Here is a 22,500-nt window from a genome sequence, read left to right as displayed (position 1 = left end):
GCGCAAGCGCTAGTGGGATGGAAACCGGTGAATGAGCGCATCATCACAGCAAGGCTCTATACTAGACATGCCAAAGTCACCATCGTGCAAGTCTATGCCCCAACCGAGGCTGCCTCAGAAGAGGACAAGGATGCCTTCTACAGCCAGCTCCAAGCTGTGCTTGATGAGATCCCCAGCTACGACATCAAGATGCTGATTGGAGACCTAAATGCGAAAGTGGATGGCGACAGAAGGGGCCTCAATGCCACAGTGGGACCACACGGGTCTGCAAGCTCTACCAATGACAACGGGGAGAGACTGTTGATGCTAGCCAGCACAAACGGCCTCAGCATTGGCAACACGTTTTTCATGCACAAACAGATCCATAAGATGACATGGGTTTCACCTGGGGGCGGAACCCGAAATGAGCTGGACTACATATGCATAAACACAAGATGGCGTTCGTCACTGCTAGACGTACATGCACACAGGGGTGCAGATGTAGGCTCAGATCACTTTCTTGTGGTGGGTAAAATCAGGCTGAAGCTGAAAAATGTGCAAAAAATGCAACCCAAGAGACCCTACGCAGTGGAAAAGCTTAAGAACACCAACCTGTCAAAAAGCTACTGTGAGGAGTTGAGGAAGAAGCTTGAGGTACCACCACATCCTTCCATTGAGGAGCAGTGGAGTCTGTTCTCCCCTGCCATCACTGAGACTGCGGAAACAGTTTTAGGCAGAAGAAGGGGCACCAACAAGGAGAGATGGATAACGGAAAAGACCTGGAAATTGATTGACGAAAGGAAGATGGCAAAGATGGAAAGAGAACAGAAGAGGAGGCTCCGATGCTGGAGGATGAAAGACGAGGAGTACAGACGCCTGGACCGGGAAGTAAAAAAGAGCTGCAGGAAAGACAAACGGAGGTGGCTGGAGGAGAAAGCAAAAGAAGCACAAGAGGCAGCAGAGAAAAACAACACTAAAACACTCTACAGGATTGTGCGGGAGCTAACCAGCTCCAGGAGCAGCTCCGGGGTGCCTATCAAGAGCAGGGATGGCAGGGCACTCTTAAGCGATGAGGAACAGGAGGCAAGGTGGGTGGAGCACTTCAAAGAGATTCTCAACCAGCCAACACCTCCCACTCTCTTTCTTTTTGATCGGGAAACACCAGCCCCAACTCTGACAGTCACCTCAGAAGAGATAACCAGGACCGAGGTTGCCCAAGCAATCAAGAGCCTCAAGAACAGCAAGGCACCAGGACTCGACGAGGTATCTGCTGAGTTGCTGAAGCACGGTCAAGAGGTGGTCGTGGAGAGCCTCATGCACCTGTTCAATTTGATCTGGCATGCCGAAGAGGTCCCTGCCGACTGGAGACGGGGGGTTATAGTGACGCTGCCAAAGAAGGGAAACCTCGCAGACTGCAACAACTGGCGGGGCATCACACTGCTGTCGATCCCAGGCAAGATTTTCTGTAGTGTGCTGCTCCAACGCCTAAAAGACGAGGTAGATAACATCTTAAGGGAAGAGCAAGCCGGCTTCCGAAAGGGAAGGTCCTGCGCGGAACAGATTTTCACTCTTCGCAACATCATAGAACAGTGCCAAGAACTCCAGACACCCCTCATCATCAATTACATCGATTTCAAGAAAGCCTTCGACAGTATCCACCGGGAATCACTGTGGCAGATCCTCCAGCTATACGGTATACCATCAAAGTACGTCAACATCTTCAGAGCCCTGTACCATAACTCCACCTGTCGAGTGAAAACCACCAACAGGACAACCGACGACTTTGACATTGTGACCGGGGTAAGACAAGGTTGCATCTTGTCTCCCTTACTGTTCATCATTGTCATAGACTTTGTCATGAGGGAGTCTGTCGTCGGAGCAAACCTCGGCATTAAGTGGGGAGGGGGCAGACTGGCAGATCTGGACTTTGCGGACGACTTGGCTCTGCTTAGCCATTCCTACGCTGCACTCCAAAAATTGACTAACAATTTGCATGAGCAAGGGGAAAAAGTCGGCCTACGTATAAGCCAAGAGAAGACCAAGGCCATGACCGTTGCACAAGACCAAAACGTTCCACTGCTCACCGTAGGCGAACAAGGCATAGAGTACGTTGAGAACTTCACGTATCTTGGAAGCAACATCTCAAACACTGGAGACGCAGAAAAGGATGTACAGACCAGAATCGGAAAAGCTGCAGGAGTCTTCCAACGCCTCCGGAATATCTAGTCATCAAAATCTATCAGTACGTCCACCAAGCTGCGCCTCTATATGTCAGTGGTCATCCCTACAGTGACCTATGCCTGTGAGACATGGATGAAGACATCAACCATTACAAACAAGCTGGATGTCTTCCACCGACGGTGCCTCAGATACATCTTGAGGATCTCATGGAGAGACCACATCACCAATGAAGAGGTGATGAGAAGGGCAGGGGTAGCACCATTGTCTGATATAGTCTCTGATATGAGAAGGAGAATGGCTGGACACGTACTCCGACTGCCAAAAGAGAGACCGGCAAGTGTGGCAATGGACTGGGTGCCAGAAGGGGGAAAGAGGAAGAGAGGACGGCCAAAGAAGACGTGGAGACAAACAGCCAAGGAAGACCTGAGAGAGATGGGAGTCAGCTGGTATGGAGCAAGAAGGGTCGCCAGTGACCGGAACAAATGGAGGGGACTCGTCGCCCAATGTTCCAACAGGAATGGGAGGAACTAAGTCTAAGTAAGTAACATTTATATTATACACACACACACACACTTTTTGTTTGGTTGCATAAAAGTACACTTTTTTCAAAAGAGTTGTTTGTAGTAAAACATAGTAAGGGAAATTGTATCCATTGTCATATTTGTTTAAAAAAAAAAATGTTTTATTTGTATATGTCCTGTGTTTTATCATAAGCACAATTACCTTCCATAAAAATAATTTGACTATGGCGTTTCAAATAAAATATATTGGTATTGGCGTACAAGCCCTGTATGTATTTGGTGTCAGATCGATACTATTTCCAGTATTGCGCAGCCCAGCTGTATTGAACTGCCAACGTGTTGCTAGGCAGAATTTGTGGACCGCTGTTTTGTTTGCTCTTTTGCCAAATAAATAAAAACGCTAATACAAACTTAAAAATGGGTACAGTTTAGCTTTAATGGAAAAACAAGAGCCAAACAATGTAGGGTTAATGTGAAATATTAATTCAAAGGCTATTTTATTAAGGTATTTTTCATGTCTGGTGTTTACTTGCAATTCCAGTAAAAAAGACCTTTACAGTACGTGCTTGGAACATAATTGATTATTGAGTGATCGATTGCACCCAGCTATCAATAATAAATGGTGCAAATAAACAATAATATTTTGCTACTGGTAAGATACAAAACAAAGGCAGTCCCATTTGGCAGGGTATTGCATATTTAGTTATGTGTGCATTATGTGAGCTAGTTGGGTGGTATTTAATGCAAACTACTTTGCATGCCAATTTAACATTTCTCTTAGCCTAAGTTTATAGTTGATTAGAAGGTTGCAGTACATGCTAACAGGATCTTGTAGGGCCACAGTTGTGTTTTTGTGTTACAATTAATAATGTATTTTTTTAAAAGAATAAAAACAATGAAAATGGCGACTGCTTGCTGTAACACAACTTCTCAGCAGTTTCTTGCCACTTTCAACTACTACCAAATGTGTCAAGGATGTAAACAATGTCAAAATATCATTAGCATACATTTAATGATCATTTCAATATTTATACATAGACTTGTGCACGGCTATCGAGGTCCTCACATGTCACATGCAAAGTGTTTTATGCATAATATATATATATATATATATATATATATATATATATATATATATATATATATATATATATATATATATATATATATATATATTTTTTTTTTTAACTAATTGAGCAGAGGCTCGTAGAAATAGGAAAGGGAGCAGTAAACACTTACCTGAGCCCGCCCCACTTTGTGATTGTTGCTGCTGGGCTGCACGGCTGGATGTCACCTGGGGGTTGTTGTGAGGAAAATAAAGAGGAGGCAGGGTGAGGAAGGGGAGATGAATAAGGAGAAATGAGTACGGGTGGGGGTGGAGTGAGTGAATGGAAAGAGGATAAAAGAGATAAAGAGCAGGGACCATTAAAATTAACTTTTATGCAGGATGACTTCAGTCATATCTTTGAGGGTGGGGAGGAGGCAAAAAAGAACTAAGAGAGCGTAATGAAATCCCTCCAGAAGAACGAAAGGGGGGGAGATTCAAACAAGATCTTGCAAGCAGACGAGTAACTCAGAGGAGCTGCACTGACCGAAATAATCTCTCATTAAGCCCCGTTGTGCCACCTACTCAAAGTAGAGGAGTGAACTACAAAGGCTTTGTGTATTAACATACTAAATGTTATGTATCGTCATATATAAAACCCCCACTACACGTTATGTAAGGCACCGCTCATCAAAGTTAAATAATGTGTGCCAAATCCCACGATGCTAAATCATTCCTATTGATGCTCTTGTTTTGTTTTTATAAAGTAATCTAGATGTTTAAGATAATTAGAGAGTAAAGATATGCAGATTAGATTTAGAAAACCGACATATTTTTTCAGGGTTACCTACTCCTTGTTTATTTACCAATTCATATGCCATAAATGCGCTAATTATAGCTGCCGAACCACAAAAAAGAGGTGTTCATTGGATGCTGGAGATAACTGGAGACATGTCATTTTTTCCAAAACTGAAAACCTTATCATATAGAACAACTTAGGGCAAAATCTACCACAAAACATGTGCTAAACTATAAAATTGTGTGTAGTATTAGTGGGCATCTGATCAACTAAGACTTTGTTTACGTTTGATATCAAGTGCAAAAGTGGTGTAGATTGCCCTACTTAAATGAGGTGTATTATCGGCTGTTACCATAGAGACATCAATTTCCCTCTACATTTAAAGTGTCATATGCTCTAGCCTGTGGTGTTTTGTCATGTTGTTAGCATGTAGCACAGAATTATGAGTTGTACTATCTTTTCTAAGCTATATTGACACGTGATCTAGACAACAGAAACTACTTTTAACAAGCTGAAGGTGCGCTCTGGGAAAGATGTTGGCGTGTCTGTAATGATTCAGCCGCAAGAAAATGCATATTGCAAGACGTTTCTACATATAGGAGAAAGCATATATTTCCTATATGAAAAAAGAAGTCCATTAACAAAAAGCGCCAGCATACACTAAAACAAATAAATCAATGAATGAATTTGTTTTAATTAAAAATTAAATGTAATTGGTATTTCAATTTCAACAGAAAAATTGCATGTACTGCATGTAATTGCAGATCATTTAAACTTTTATATTATCGTACAATGCAAAAACAATTATATTATCAATCATTTGAAATTTGTTTTGTTAAAACATAAATGTAAATACTTAAACATCTGTTTGTCACCTTGACTAAGAATTGTAAATCAAGTTATCCATGAATTTGTACGTACAAAAAAAAAAAAAAAAGGCATAGGCCGCGGTGTCCTAAGTGCAACCCCGGAGCAATTTTGGCACATGGCTAATTCTTTTGGCAATTTTGTTTTTACTGGTCCTCGACATGCTCTGAAAATAAATTTTAAAAATCATTATTAATGAGGTATATTAGATATAAATCAAAAGCTGTGCTAACAATCATGTTTCTTCAAATATCAATGTAAAATATGTATCAAAGTGGCTCCCTACCAACGTTCCCTCTACGGTGTGCGCCTGTGCAATTGCGCACTGCTCAAGCGTCCTCTGCGCACGGCAAATCTACGCCACGCACAAATTTAAAAAAAAAAAATAAGCGCATAACAATTTTGGACACACAGACACAACAGGGAAAACAGTTTTCGTCATCAATGTTAAAAAATCGTGACGCTTTGAGGACATGAATTCCATCAATCACTTTACTGAGCAAAACTCTTTATTGTCGGCCATAAACACATCACCAAAACATTAGTAAAAAAATATACACTACCGTTCAAAAGTTTGGGGTCACCCAAACAATTTTGTGGAATAGCCTCCATTTCTAAGAACAAGAATAGACTGTCGCGTTTCAGATGAAAGTTCTCTTTTTCTGGCCATTTTGAGCGTTTAATTGACCCCACAAATGTGATGCTCCAGAAACTCAATCTGCTCAAAGGAAGGTCAGTTTTGTAGCTTCTGTAACGAGCTAAACTGTTTTCAGATGTGTGAACATGATTGCACAAGGGTTTTCTAATCATCAATTAGCCTTCTGAGCCAATGAGCAAACACATTGTACCATTAGAACACTGGAGTGATAGTTGCTGGAAATGGGCCTCTATACACCTATGTAGATATTGCACCAAAAACCAGACATTTGCAGCTAGAATAGTCATTTACCACATTAGCAATGTATAGAGTGTACTTCTTTAAAGTTAAGACTAGTTTAAAGTTATCTTCATTGAAAAATAAGGACATTTTAATGTGACCCCAAACTTTTGAACGGTAGTGTATATTTGGCAAAAGTGGTCATTTTCTGCAGTACAAACCAAACCAAAAGCAACTTTGTTATATCAAAAGCAGCCGCTCGCTCTTTCTCACTTGCGCCAACACATGCACATATGGCACTTAGCCAGTGATGCGTTTACAGCCACACAAAAAGTCGGACAACTCCAACACCACACATAAAGTGTCATTCCAGGTCGTTACACTATGATTTACCAATCAAATGTGTGCTTATTCTAGTGTCATTTATTAGGAATCTTAATTTATAAATATTAATCATGAAATGCTGTTAGTATATTAAATAAATACTAATAAAAATATATTTTTTACAAACAGGAAGTTGTAGGAATGTACACCTAAACCCCTGCTTACATCTCATTGTGCAACATGTGAATGTTTTAATGGAAACTAAATGCAATGTCTGAAAGGGGTACAAATTATTTCCAAAGCAGGACCTCCACCCAGACAAACAATACAAGTACACAGTTCATGAAAAACAATATTTGTTGTTGTCATTGTAAGTGGGCCTAAACACTTATATTAGACAATCATCTCATGGAAATGACTGCTGTCATTTGATTATAATAATAAGAGAATGTTGTCTGTCTATCTGTGTTGGCCCTGCGATGAGGTGGGTACTTGTCCAGGGTGTACCCCGCCTTCCGCCCGAATGCAGCTGAGATAGGCTCCAGCGACCCCGAAAGGGACAAGCGGTAGAAAATGGATGGACGGATGGAGATGTAACTTGTTATTTAGTCAGGTTTGGGACAGGTGTGCTGCTGGTGTAGCCGCAGTGTGCACGTCTGATGTTGCTCACATGGGCTCCACTGAATGCTCAGGGAGTTTTTGCGTTTGCTCACACACATGAAAAATTAGAGGGAACATTGCTCCCTACATACTTCTCAGGCCAGCAAGATGGACAGCATCGCCAACGGTTATATCAGGAAGTGGCTGGGCCTCCCCCGCTGTTTCTCGGACACAGGTCTTTTCGGCAAGAACATTCTGCAACTTCCTCTGAAGTCAATCAATCTGGGTTACAGGCAGGAGAAGACTCGCCTTGTACTGGAGTTGAGGGAATCAAGAGACGAAGCTGTGAAGAGTGCAGCGGTGACTGTCCGCACTGGACGAAAGTGGAAGGCTCAGGTGGAAGTGGACCAAGCTGTCTCAAGGCTGAAGTACAAGGAGATTCTGGGAAGAGTCCAAGACAGCCGGGCAGGACTGGGATGGGGGCAACCAGTCCAGTTCTGGTCCAAAGCCACGAGACAGCAGAGGAAGGCCATGGTGGTGGAAGAGGTCACACAAGTGGCGCAAGACCAGTATTGGATCAAGGCCGTATCCCAGGGAAAACAGGGGGCATGGACTCGCTGGGAGGATACCATCAAAAGAGTCATAACCTGGGCCGACATCTGGCGAACTCCTCAATCTCGGCTTAGCTTCCTCGTGAGGGCAGCGTATGACACCCTGCCATGCCCTCGAAACCTCGCCCAATGGTTCGGAAGCGAGGGCAAGTGCTCCCTGTGCAGCAAAGACAATGCAGGACTCAAACATATCCTTTCAGGTTGCAACGTCGCGCTGACGCAGGGGCGCTTCCGGTGGCGACACAATCAGGTGCTGAGGAAGTTGGCAGAGCTGTTGGAGAGATGCAGAGTCGGGGCAAACAACGCCACAGATCGCCATCGGCCAAACATCAATCAAACCAGGAGAGGTAGGACAGAAGACAGAGGCGGGAAGATCATCACTTCTGCTTACCCCTGGTAAGGGCTGGGAGATGCGCGTTGACCTGGACAAGCTGCTAGTCTTCCCAACTGAGGTCATACAGACAACGCTAAGACCAGACGTTGTGATGTGGTCCTCAGCTGCTAAGAAAGTCCTCATCATTGAACTAACCGTGCCATGGGAGGAGGGAATACCAGTAGCACATGAGTTCAAACGGTCAAAGTACAGCGACCTGGCAGAGGACTGCAAGGGGGGAGGCTGGTCTGCGTCCATTCACCCCGTGGAGATCGGATGCAGGGGCTTCGTAGGAGGTTCTGCGACCCGGCTCCTGCGTGCGGCGGGAATGACCGGTTACAGCCTGAGGAGGGCCATTAAGGAGTTGGCAGAGGAGGCAGAGAAGGCAAGTTTCTGGATGTGGCTAAGAAGGAGGGACAACACTTGGGGCTCAACACCCCATTGAGGTCAGTTGCAGGGAGTGGCGCGGGGAGACGTCCCCGCTTAGCCACTGCCCCCCCACCGCGAGGTGTCCTGGCTTGGGGGCGAAACATCAGTGAACGGTGGCACCAGCTGACGACCCTGCAGCTGACCTCGAAGTGCACTGGAGGAGGTGCGACAGGCAGAGATGCCAAGCAGTTAGGTCTGTACTTATTAATTGCAGTATGCAGCCCTCAGTCAAAAGGTTAGGCTACTATGTAATATTATCATGAGGCAATAGTACATTTATATTCATGTTTACTGTCAAAACCGGCCCTTTGAGCCAGCTAATCTTTGTCTACATCAATTCAAGTACGTTTTAAAGCGGCGTCAATGTTCAATGTCGTAAAAAAAGGCACTTTAACAAACGCCAACCGCACTTGTACACACAGAGAGAGAGAGAGAGAGAGAGAGAGAGAGAGAGAGAGAGACAGAGAGAGAGACAGAGAGAGAGACAGAGAGAGAGAGAGAGAGAGAGAGAGACAGAGAGAGAGAGAGAGACAGAGAGAGAGAGAGACAGAGAGAGAGAGAGAGAGACAGAGACAGAGAGAGAGAGAGAGAGAGAGAGAGAGAGAGAGAGAGAGAGAGAGAGAGAGAGAGAGAGATTGACAGGCACCAATGTGGAGGTATCATAAGATTAAACATACAATATATTTAATAGCCATCATTTTAAGAATTAATCAAAAATAAAATTCTACACTTTGAGTCTATTAAAGTGCTAAAATTGCCAAGAGTTAATCAATAGTCGATATACCAGTGTGCAGCTGCTATTTTAACTGTTTTTAATACAAACACAAGGTTAATTGTTTTTTTTAACACTTTACCTTTACTTTCTTTTAAATGGATTTTATTAGTCTTTTAAATTGTGGTAACAGCTGAATGAGCGGCACAGTTACAGTATTTGGGGACGGCGTGGCGCTGTTGGGAGAGTGGCCGTGCCAGCAACCTGAGGGTTCCTGGTTCGATCCCCACCTTCTACCAACCTCGTCACGTCCGTTGTGTCCTTGGGCAAGACACTTCACCCTTGCTCCTGATGGGTCACGGTTAGGGCCTTGCATGGCAGCTCCCGCCATCAGTGTGTGAATGTGTGTGTGAATGGGTGAATGTGGAAATAGTGTCAAAGCGCTTTGAGTACCTTGAAGGTAGAAAAGCGCTATACAAGTATAACCCATTTATCATTTATCATTTATATAAATATTTATGAGGGAATTAGTCATCTTTGTTGTTTGTAAGTAACTTTAGCTGCATTTCGAAGTCGATGGAAAAATTAAAGCCATTAGATGTGTATGCTTTGTTATCTGATTAGTCATTAAGATAATCATTGACCAATCGACTATCAAAATAAACGTTAGCTGCAGCCCTATTGCTAAATAGACATTATGTATGATATTTTTATTTTTGATAGTCCAAATATATTGACATGCACACAGACTAAATATTTCCTCTCTTATTCTGTCTTTAAATTCAAAATATGCAAAATATAGACACAAAACAGCATCCACAGAACAGTTCTAATCTTTATAAATCACATTGCCAAAGTTGAATGATTTTCATCTTCTCATCCCAGTATTGTGGGTGTTCTGATGATTAGCGTATATCCTGCATGAGACAGACATGCTAAATAGATTTTGCCCTCTATTTTAGTTATTTAAGAGAAGGAATCCTCTGCACACAAGCTTAGAACTGTAGATCAATCAATCAATCAAAGTTTATTTACATAGCCCTTAATCACAAGTGTCTCAAAGGGCTGCACAAGCCACAACGACATCCTTGGCTCAGATCCCACATCAGGGCAAAAAAAAACTCAACCCATTGGCTTTGCATGCTGTGTTATCAAGTTAGACACACACAAACCTTAAGTAGATCTAAATTCAACTTTAGCAATGATTTTGGAGTGCTTGGGAAAATTGACAAGAAAAGATCGCTGTCTTTGACCATATGGTAATTGATAATTAAGCATTTTGAACAAAACAGCAGCAACAGAACCAATGTTAGATTAAACAGCATTAATAGTAGCAAACAATGGGACAAATGTAACAGCTGAGAAGCATATGCAGAGGAAGATAAACTGATGGATTGTGACCAATGATGACATTTGAAAATGCATCCAATAGCATGTTGTGGAGTCAAAATATACTTGGAAGGTTGCCTAAAGCCACAACTGTTAATGTCAAGTAATTAATTGGGGATTGATCGTAAATATTAGCAATTATTGGTGGTTATTTATTCACCTGGTGGCTTTAAGACCGTATACTGAATAAATGTGTTAATTGGAGCTGCACGGTTGTAGACGACCAACATACACTATATTGCCAAAAGTATTTGGCCACCAATTTAAATGATGAGAATCAGGTGACCTAATCACTTGGCCCGGCCACAGGTGTATAAAATCAAGCACTTAGGCATGGAGACTGTTTCTACAAACATTTGTGAAAGAATGGGCCGCTCTCAGTGATTTCCAGCGTCATAGGATGCCACCTGTGCAACAAAGTCAACTGTTGGCTTTATTCTAGGAAAATAGAGGAGATTGGGTACAACAGCAATTCAGCCACCAAGTGGTAGGCCACGTAAACTGACAGAGAGGGGTCAGCGGATGCTGAAGCCCATAGTACAAAGACTTTCTTTACAATTAGTTGCTACAGAGCTCCAAATTTCATGTGACCTTCCAATTAGCCCACGTACAGTACACAGAGAGCTTCATGGAATGGGTTTCCATGGCCGAACAGCTGCATCTAAGCCATACATCACCAAGTCCAATGCAAAGCGTGGGATGCAGTGGTGTAAAGCACGTCAACACTGGACTCTAGTGCAGTGGAGACGCGTTCTCTGGAGTGATGAATCACGCTTTTCTATTGTGGCAATCTGATGGACCAGTTTGGGTTTGGAGGTTGCCAGGAGAACGCTACATTTCGGACTGCATTGTGCCAAGTGTGAAATTTGATGGAGGAGGAATTATGGTGTGAGGTTGTTTTTCAGGAGTTGGGCTTGGCCCCTTAGTTCCAGTGAAAGGAACTTTGAATGCTCCAGGATAGCAAAACATTTTGGACAATTCCATGCTCCCAACCTTGTGGGAACAGTTTGGAGTGGGCCCCTTCCTCTTCCAACATGACTGTGCACTAGTGCACAAAGCAAGGTCCATAAAGACATGGATGACAGTCTGGTGTGGATGAACTTGACTGGCCTGGGATGGGATGGCACTTCAAGTTCATATGTGAGTCAAGGCAGGTGGCCAAATACTTTTGGCAATACAGTGTATATGCCAGTGGGCATCTTTTTTTAAATTATTAATTCTATACTGTATCGTAAAAGTTGTTAAAAAAAGTTCCAATAATGAAGTGCGGAAAAATTGTATCAAAATTGAGTAAAATAAATGGCATTTTTGGCTCATGCTGAGATCCCAAGAACTGAATAAAGCTGTCACCTGAGTTCTGCACACAATCAGTGACAATTTTGCAGAAACCAGCGTGGCATGTCCACCACATTTGTGGCATGTGTCGCGGCAGAAGATGCCATTTCTCCAGATTGTGCAGCAGCTTAGGCTTCAGGGGAAACAGTTCAGTTTAATCATGGCAGAGCTATTGGCAAGATTCCCCTAGTAAATTCTCGCGAGGAATACGCAGCCTCAGTCTCCATGCACACAGCGGTTGGAAGGAAGCGGACATATGCTCGTGTTCCACTGAGCGTCACAGCCTTATGTTGATACTTAGAGCTGTAAAGGTGATTCAAATACATGACTAGCCACCCGAGCAGCTGTAATGCAACATTATGCAAGCACACAGTCCCCCAGTCACCTTGGAGCGCTGGCATTGTTTCACTTTGGCTTGCAAAACAGAAAAAGTGACATCCTTGTCTCTCCTCAAGTACAACAACAAATAGTATCCACTAAAAGCATTTTGCAGGTGTTTGTATATTTGCAGCAGTGCATAACATTCTTGGTATGAATATTAAAGCATATATAGTTGTGATCAAAAGTTTATATACACTTGTAAAGAACATAATGTCATGGCTGTCTTGAGTTTCAAATATTTTCTAGAACTCTTATTTTTTTGTGATAGAGTGATTGGAGCACATACTTGTTGGTCACAAAAAACATTCATGAAGTTTGGTGCTTTTATGAATTTATTATGGGTCTACTGAAAATGTGACCAAATCTGCTGGGTCAAAAGTATACATACAGCAATGTTAATACTAACAAATGTCTCTTGGCAAGTTTCACTGTAATAAGGCGCTTTTGGTAGCCATCCAGCTTCTGGTTGCATTTTTGACCACTATATATATATATATATATATATATATATATATATATATATATATATATATATATATATATATATATATATATATATATATATACACACACATATACATATATACAGTATACATACATAAATACATACATTTATATATACATACATACAATTATATATACATATATATATACATATATACATATATATATATACATATATATATATATATATATATATATATATATATATGTATATATATATATATATATGTATATATATATATATATATATATACCGTAATTTCCGGACTATAAGCCGCTACTTTTTCCCCTCGTTCTGGTCCCTGCGGCTTATACAACGGTGCGGCTTATTTACGGCCTGTTCTTCTCCGACAACGACGAAGAGGATTTCGGTGGTTTTAGTACGCAGGTGGAAGACGATGACACAATGATTAAAGACTGACTTTTCATATACCGGTAGGCTGGTTATTTTGATAAAGTACAGGCGAGCACTTTGTATTACTTTGCACCGTTGTATTATTTGTACTCTGCACGAATGCTGTTCGCCATGTTAAAGATGTGAAAGTTTGATTGAATGATTGAAAGATTTATTGTTAATAAATGGGACGCTTTGCGTTCCCAAACAGTCATCTCTGTCCCGATAATCCCCTCCGTGGTAGCAGGAACCCCTATATACTACGGTAATTACACATCAAAACCCTGCGGCTTATAGTCGGGTGCGGCTTATATATGGAGCAATCTGTATTTTCCCCTAAATTTAGCTAATGCGGCTTATAGTCAGGTGCGGCTTATAGTCCGGAAATTACGGTATACATACATTTATACATACATTTATACATACATACATACATACATACATACATACATACATACATATATATATATATATATATATATATATATATATATATATATATATATATATATATATACATATATATATATATATACATATATATATATATATATATATATATATATATATATACATATATATATATATATATATATATATATATATATACATATACATATATATATATATATATATATATATATATATATATATATATATATATATATATATATATATATATATATATACATACATACATACATTAATTGAGCTCAGAGGACTAGATAGTACAATCACTCAGATGAATCAGCAGTTAGTGTTGAGTGGGGGGTGGGGGGTTAGGGGCAAAAGCTTCACTGGGGTCTTCAGGTGGGCACCCTCCTTCATTGCTGTTTCGTTGATAGGCCAATGACACCTCCGGAGAGCTCAACGACGACATCTGGCGTCCCAGGTGTGACCCCCTCTGCCTTTACCCCTATATGTCATTTAGCAGCCCAGTTTGGGTCCTTTGTCTTAAACCATATCCATCTGCTACTTTGTTCAGCAACATCCAACAGCAATTTGACAGCCGGCCGGAAGGCCTGACCTCTCAATCCCATTCCTTTGAGGAGCTTGGTTGTCGACGTAGCAACGAAGCCTCTGCACCCGACTTCCATTGGAAGTACTCGGGCACGCCAGCCGCGCTGCTCTGCCTCGGCTGCTATGTCCGCATACCTCAGTTGTTTGCGCTCATATGCTTCACCAACTGCTGCTTCCCATGGTACAGTTAGTTCAACAATGAACACAGTCTTCTGGGAGGTTGACCACAAGGCCAGGTCCGGCCTGAAGCTGGTTGTAATGATTTCAGGCGGGAAGATGAGTTTGTGTCAACCTGCATTTTCCAGTCCCGGGCAGAGTCCAGAAGGGTTGCCTCCACTCTTGCAGATGGTTTTGGTGGGAGTTGTCCTGCTCTTACAAACTGAGTGGTGATTGAGTGACTAGGGATTGGGGGAGGGAGGGCCTTGTTGTTATTTCTCCTTTCCACCAGGGTGATCGGCAGTTGTCTTAAGACCTGGTTGTGCCTCCAGGTGTAGCGGCCTTGAGACAAACTGATTTTGCAGCCGGTGAGGATGTGACGGAGTGTTGCAGGGGTTTGACAGAGTGCACAAGAAGGATCTTCTCCAAACCATTGGTTTAAGTTCTTGGGTGTGGAAGGAACATCGTAGGTGGCTCTGATGATGAAGCTGATTTGGCTCCCTTCCATTTACCAAAGATCCTTCCATGTGAGCTTACGATGCTCCAGGTTTTCCCAGCTAGTCCACTGTCCCTGTTTGGACTGTGCCACTGCTGTTGCACATCTGTCTGTCTCCTCTTGTTGTCGAACCTGATCAACCACCAGCTTTCTCCTCTGGGCTGATGTTGCCTTGTGCCATGTGGGTCGACTAGCCCCAAGTCCAAACACACCTCTTCCGTGCTGCACTTGTCCCACTATGTCTCCATGCCTGAGAGCAGATTTGGCTTGTTGCACGGCCTCAGATGGGATCTATTTCCTCCCGGTTGCCAGTCTGGGAGCAACCGCTCGGATCACCTCATCTTGAGACTCAGTCAGTGTTATGCTCAGCCTCACCTTGGTGCATTTAAACTCCTCCGTGAGGCTAGATTGATCTGCCGGAATTGATCAATGTTTGAGGCATATTTTTCCTTTGGGATTAACACTCCCCCAGCTCTGCGCCAGACGTTTGGGATGTTTTTTTTTTTGCAAATAATCTTTAACTTTAGAATTTGATGCCAGCAACAAGTGACAAAGAAGTTGGGAAAGGTGGCAATAAATACTGATAAAGTTGAGGAATGCTCATCATCATCCCACAGGTGTGCAGGCTAATTGGGAACAGGTGGGTGCCATGATTGGGTATAAAAACAGCTCCCCAAAAATGCTCAGTCTTTCACAAGAAAGGATGGGGCGAGGTACACCCCTTTGTCAACAAATGCGTGAGCAAATAGTCAAACAGTTTAATAACAACGTTTCTCAAAGTGCAATTGCAAGAAATTTAGGGATTTCAAAATCTACGGTCCATAATATCATCAATAGGTTTAGTGAATCTGGAGAAATCTCTCCACGTAAGCGGCACGGCTGGAAACCAACATTGAATGATCGTGACCTTCGATCCCTCAGACGGCACTGTATCAAAAACCGACATCAATCTCTAAAGGATATCACCACATGGGCTCAAGAATACTTCAGAAAACCACTGTCACTAAATACAGTTCGTCGCTACATCTGTAAGTGCAAGTTAAAGCTCTACTATGCAAAGCGAAAGCCATTTATCAACAACATCCAGAAACGCTGCCGGCTTTTCTGGGCCCAAGATCATCTAAGATGGAGTCATGCAAAGTGGAAAAGTGTTCTGTGGTCTGACGAGTCCACATTTCAAATTGTTTTTTTTATTTCTATTTTTTTTTTAATATAAATGTTTTTATCAAATTTGACAGGTATTACAATATACAATAAAACAGTAATCACTTTTTCCCCCTTTTTTCCCCACCCACTTCCAAGAACAGCAACCCAACACATACCCCATACACACATACACACCCCCCCCCCCCCCCCCCCCCCCCCCCCCCTTCAGCAAGTGTGGCTTCAGACTTGCACCAGATTAATTCAGGTTCTTGGATCCAGAGAGTCACTTTGTGTATGTTAGCTGCCCAATAGTAGTGTTTTAGATTAGGGAGTGATAAACCACCTACGGACCTATGCCTTTGCAGGAACTCTCTCCTAATCCTGGGAGTCTTGCCTTTCCATATAAAGGATGAGATTAGTTTGTTTATTATGCAAAAAAAGGAATTGGGTAAAAAGATAGGCAAACATTGAAACAGATACAAAAATTGAGGAAGCACATTCATTTTGACGCAGTTTACCCTGCCAGCTATAGTTATGTGTAAATCATTCCACCTTTCCAAATCTAATTTAAGTTTGTCGATTAGAGGTGGAAAATTGTCCTTGTAGAGAGCTGGTAGCTTCCGACAAATATGTACACCTAAGTACTTGAAGCTGTTCCTGGACATCTTAAATGGGAAATATCCATCAGGGATCTCAAGGGCCAAATTATTTACAGGGAAGCATTCACTCTTAGCGAAGTTCAATTTATAGCCAGAGAATGATCCAAAATTGTTTAGTAATTCAATAATCTTTGGAATGGTAGAGATTGGATCAGATATAAACAATAGTAAATCATCCGCGTATAGAGAATGTGTGTGTTCTAGACCGCATCTATGGATTCCTTTACTGATACCAGCCGATTTAAGAGCAATGGACAAGGGTTCGATTGCAGTAACGAATAACAATGGGCTTAGAGGGCACCCCTGGCGTGTACCTCTGCCAAGTGTGAAAAATTGGGATAACATCCCATTTGTGCTTACGGCAGCCCTAGAGAAGAGTATAGAAGTGCTATCCAAGATATATATCTGGACCCAATGTTAAACCTCTTTAAGACCTCCAATAAATATCCCCACTCCACCCTGTCGAAAGCTTTCTCCGCATCCAAAGAGGCCACCACTTCTGGAGTCTCCTCGGATGCTGGAGAAAATATAATGTTAAGAAGGCAATGAATGTTGGAAAAAGAGTGCCGGTTTTTCATAAACCCAGTTTGGTCAGGTTGATATGATATTTGGTAAAATTGATTCAAGGCGAAGGGCCAGTGCTTTAGCTAAAACCTTATAATCAGCGTTTAAGAGAGAGATGGGACGGTAAGAACTACAATCAGAATCTACTTTGCCCGGTTTTAGTAACAAAGTTATTGACGCTTCGGTGAGAGTTCGAGGCAAGGTACCCCGGTCCAGAGAGTCATTGTACATATTTAAAAGGAGAGGAGTCAGTTTATCTGAGAATTTTTTATAGAACTCTATAGGATAGCCATCTGGGCCAGGGCCTTGCCGCTCTGCATTAGTTTAATTGAATCTACAATTTCCCGGATTACTAAAGGTTGATCCAAAGCGCTCTCTTGAGTAGTAGTTATGGATGGAAATTTCAAGTTATCCAGGAAACTCATCATGATTTTTTTATCAGCAGCACATTGTGAAGTATATAGTTCAGAGTAGAATGATTTGAAGGTGTCATTAATGACTGAAGGAATGACTGTAAGTTCATCTGTGAGGGTTCTGATTTTTCGAATTTGCCGAGATGCTGTCTGGGTTTTAATTTGGCGTAATAGATGGCGCCCTGCCTTCTCACCGTGCTCGTACAGGAAGCCACGCGATCGTAAGAGTAATTTTTTAGTTTCTTGTGTTGACAATAAATTTTAGTTCATTTGCAGATTTTGTCTATCTTTAACCAGTTCAGGGTGTGGAGATACTGATAGCTGTCTGTCCAATTATGTTATACTTTCCATGAGCGGCTGCTGTTTTTGTCTTTTCAATTTGTTTTGTCTTGCTGAATAAGAAATAATCTCTCCCCGGACTACCACCTTTAATATCTCCCAGAGTAAAGACGGGGATATGGGAGTAGAGTTGTTGGTGACAAGAAAATCATCTATCACTTTGGAAATTGTTTTGCAGAATCCGTCATCATTGAGTAGTGTGCAATTAAACTTCCATGGAGTCTGCGTTTTTTTTAAGAGTGTAAACGAAAGATCAAGTAACAATGGAGCATGGTCAGATATCACTTTTGTTGAATATTCTACATTGTCGACAGCCGGAAGGAGATTATCATCTATGAAAAAGCAGTCAATCCTTGAAAAAGTTTTATGGACCTGGGACTAAAAAGAGAATTGTTTTTTATCTGGGTAAAGAAAGCGCCACGGGTCCACACCTCCTATTTGACCCATGAGTTTTGAAATTGTTTTGGCCATTTTTAATGGGGGGCCCTGCCTTGGACTAGATTTGTCTAGCAACGGGTCTATTGCACAGTTCAGTTCCCCCCCCAATATTAAACGATGGGAACTGAGGTCTGGCAAAAATGAAAACACTTTCCTAATAAATGCTTCATCATCCCAATTGGGTGCATAAAGGTTGGCAAGGACAACAAATTGTTTTTGGAAATATTCGACATCGTGTCATCCGGACCAAAGGGGAAGCGAACCATCCAGACTGTTATCGACGCAAAAGCCAGCATCTGCGATAATACCACACCATCTTAGCTCCGCAACAACCGTGACTTCTGGCCGAAAATTGCAGAAAATAATTATCAGGTTTCTTTATGATTACATTTTCACACTTTGTAACTTTGTTATATTTTTTTAAGCATTCCTTACATATTCCTGATTTTGCACCTTAATTTAAAAAAGTTATTGTTAAGTGTTCAATGTGATTTTAGAATTTTGTTTACATGGAGTGTTTTCCATGGTTATGTTGACATTTCATTTTCTTTCTGCGTTGATAGCTGAGGGGATTATGATCAGAGGAAGGTTACATTTGAAATAAAAATGTTTACTTGAAATATAATTTTCTCCTAGTCCTCATTTTCCATAGATCATAAAAAATATCAATAATTTTCGATATCGACCGATATAAAACACTTTAATCGTGATACAGTTTTCAGCTATATCACCCAGCACTAAAATATCATTATTGCATAAGGCTCTAATATATACCAAAATGTAGATTATAAGCCATATGGCCCTACTCCAGCGTTTCTCAAAGTGTGGGGCGCGCCCCACTGGTGGGGAATAGAGACATGACAGGTGGGGCGCGAGGAACGGGAGGAAATTTCACTTTGATTTTTTAAATTTTTTTATTATTATATTCTTTGATTTTTTTTTTTACTATGCTTTCATTTTCTATACACACTGTAAATCACTTTGTGATTCTGTCTGTGAAATCCGCTATATAGATACATGTAAATTACTTATTTTTCCTGTAGGCTTTACATTTCTAGGTAGGAGCAAAAGTTTACTGACATAGCAACAGTAACTAATGGGGGCGTGGCTAAGCGGAAGCTTTGTGAATGGCGAGTCACTGTGCGAGGATTTGCTGTTTTGCAAATACATAAAAAATAGAGCCACTGCTGATGAGCTGTTCAAGATAATGGACAGTTTCCTCAAAGAACACGACCTTAAATGGGAAAACTGTGTGGGCTTTTGCTCTGATTGCGCCAAATGCGCATTGGACACAATGTGTCATTCACCGGGAAACACTTGCGTCAAGGCAGCTCAGCCCCAAACTCAATGAGGTTTTAACAGTGGCAGTGTCAAGCCTGCAACCCCGATTTGAAAAGCTGTGCAGTGCAAAACAGGCTCATTGCAGCCACTAATGCTGGAGTACTGTAAAACTCATGTTCACCTGCCCTGTCCTCCTTTTTTTGGCAAAGATTGCAAAGTGGCAGAGCAGAGCAGAGCGGAGCTTTATTTTGTCCATTCTTAACATGTACAAGACACATAAGAACTGAAATTACATTTTCGGCACAATCCCGCTAAGAGCAGACATACGTTACAGGGAGACAAGACGGGACCGCCAACGGATCAGCCACTTAGGGCGCTCCTTAAAAAGGTGGGAAAAGGTGACATTGGAGAAGGGGGGAAGAGTAAAAAAAATATCAGTCTGAGGCTGGACCCTCAGGAATGGTCCAGACTGAGTCCGAGGAAAAAACCTCACATAGCATGGCACACATAAACATGGTACATGTAATCACAACAACTCGCAACAGAGTCATCCAACAGGACCTTGGAGGCCGGCAGCTGCTGTTGAGCGCTACTCAGCCCCCACAACCCCGGAGGAATTAAGCAGTGGTGAAGGCGTTGATTTGGGGAGGGGTGTGTGCGTGCATGTATGCCCAATTAACTTGGGTGAGATGTTGGAATTGTCTTTATGGGCCGAGGCCGGCCCCAAGAGTTCAAGAGTTCAAGAGTCCGACCCAGGTGCTTTTGAAAAAAAAGGGAAGGTCAAAAGCGTCCATCTTTGAGGAGTCCTCAGGGGAGTGTTTTCAAACAGCCTGTTCCTCAAGGCCATTCGAGGGAGTCAAATCGTAGATTAAGATGTTGTTTTTTCTTCGAGGAGTCAAAACAATGACATTCCTGCTCTGTATGCTGGCTCTGACAATTCCAATTTATTCTTTCTCTAACTTCATCAAGATGGAATCCACCTTGCGATTCAAATCAGCAATCGCTCCAGTCTGTGATCCCACAGCACGACCCAATCCTTCCATTGCGTTGAACAACCTGTTGGCCCCTTGAGTGGCTGCCATCGTCTTCCGAATTTGACGATACACCAGAGCAATGCCCAGCCCAATCAGCAAATGCCCTGCGATCACAGCTCCAAATAGGTAGATGTCTTCCACGTCCTCGATGGAAAGGACTGAGAGGCACATGATTCTCCAAGTATTCCAGGAATCTCTCACGTACCCCGCAGCAATGGTTCCATCAGGGCAGCCAGGCTCCCCCGAACCTCTTTTCCTTGTCGAAAAGACTGTGTCAATTGCGTCGAGAGTCCAGTTGATCAAATTCATTTTGATGTTTAGATTTGAGGACAGCTCAAGAAAAGAGGCTTCAAAAAGTTCAGACAAAGACAAGGACACAAGAAAGCAAGCGGGAAGGAGGAGGAGCAGGGAAAAATGTGACCACCCTCACCAAGAGGCAAGACAGAAAGGCACTTTTATTTTCATTTATTATTGAACTTGATGCAAGTTATTTGATTTATTATTGAACTTGATGCAAGTTATAACACTTTTATTTGATTTATTATTGAACTTGATGCAAGTTATAACACTTTGTTTGATTTATTATTGAACTTGATGCAAGTTATAACACTTTTGTTTTATTTATTATTGAACTTGATGCAAGTCATAACACTTTTGTTTTATTTATTATTGATTAAAAAAAACTTGATGCAAGTTATTTGATTTATTATTGAACTTGATGCAAGTTATAACACTTTTATTTGATTTATTACTGAACTTGATGCAAGTTATAACACTTTTTTTGATTTATTATTGAACTTGATGCAAGTTATAACACTTTTTTGATTTATTATTGAACTTGATGCAAGCTATAACACTTTTGTTTTATTTATTATTGAATTGATGCAAGTTATTTTATTTGATATTGAACTTGATGCAAGTTATACCACAGCTGCACAGTTATTGTATTTATTATTGAACTTGATTTTATTTTATGTTATTGAGTTTGAATGTATAAAACTTGATGTTACTTGATGTTCGATAAATTTGAAAATGTTAAGCTTGGCATTAGCGTTCTGTTGGGGTGATGGGGGTAGGTGGGGCTTGAAAACTCCCCCTTGTCCAAAGTGGGGGATGACAAAAAAAGTTTGAGAACCACTGCCCTACTCTGTATTAGGAGTCTCCCGATACATATTTTTCACTTCTTATACTGGAGCCTTACGTATTTGCCAAAACTGCTATTACTCTGATACAATATCAGCATGAAGCATAGCACATAATTTTGTTTTGTAGTGTGGAATGTTACCAAATAGTTAATCAAGTGAAATTACTCAGAGAACAATGGTTGGTATGAATAACTAACCTCATAACAGATGTATGCTTTTTGAAGTGGAATATTAATTAGTTTTTTGGCAACGCCTATCCGTATTTGTCACAATAATTCATTCAATGAAGCGCATGACGCAATAAGTTGAATAATAGGACACGTTTGTTACTGGATATTTTTTTGGAGACTGTATGTCTAAGTAATATACAACTATAATTATTGGATACAATAATGTTCAATTAAGGACCAGTAGCCTATCATGTTTACCTTTTGTAAATGACAAGACCAACCTTGGACCAATATCCGATATCGAGATAGGACCGGGAC

At 41.5% G+C, this 22,500-nt stretch overlaps 1 protein-coding gene across 5 annotated transcripts in view; it reads right to left on the bottom strand.

Annotated features, from left to right (window-relative positions):
• Positions 1–22,500, bottom strand: part of ctnnd2a (catenin (cadherin-associated protein), delta 2a) — a 726,237-nt gene that overhangs the window by 360,606 nt on the left and 343,131 nt on the right. For all 5 annotated transcript variants that reach the window (XM_062021144.1, XM_062021148.1, XM_062021145.1 and 2 more), the window contains exon 7: positions 3,921–3,975. In XM_062021144.1, coding sequence (XP_061877128.1) covers positions 3,921–3,975 — 55 coding nt within the window. The remainder of the gene's footprint in view (positions 1–3,920; positions 3,976–22,500) is intronic.

This window comes from Entelurus aequoreus, linkage group LG15, assembly GCF_033978785.1.
Source record: "Entelurus aequoreus isolate RoL-2023_Sb linkage group LG15, RoL_Eaeq_v1.1, whole genome shotgun sequence".
NCBI lineage: Eukaryota > Metazoa > Chordata > Actinopteri > Syngnathiformes > Syngnathidae > Entelurus > Entelurus aequoreus.
Note: the sequence above shows the minus strand (reverse complement) of the source record. Positions and strands in the feature narration are given on the sequence as shown.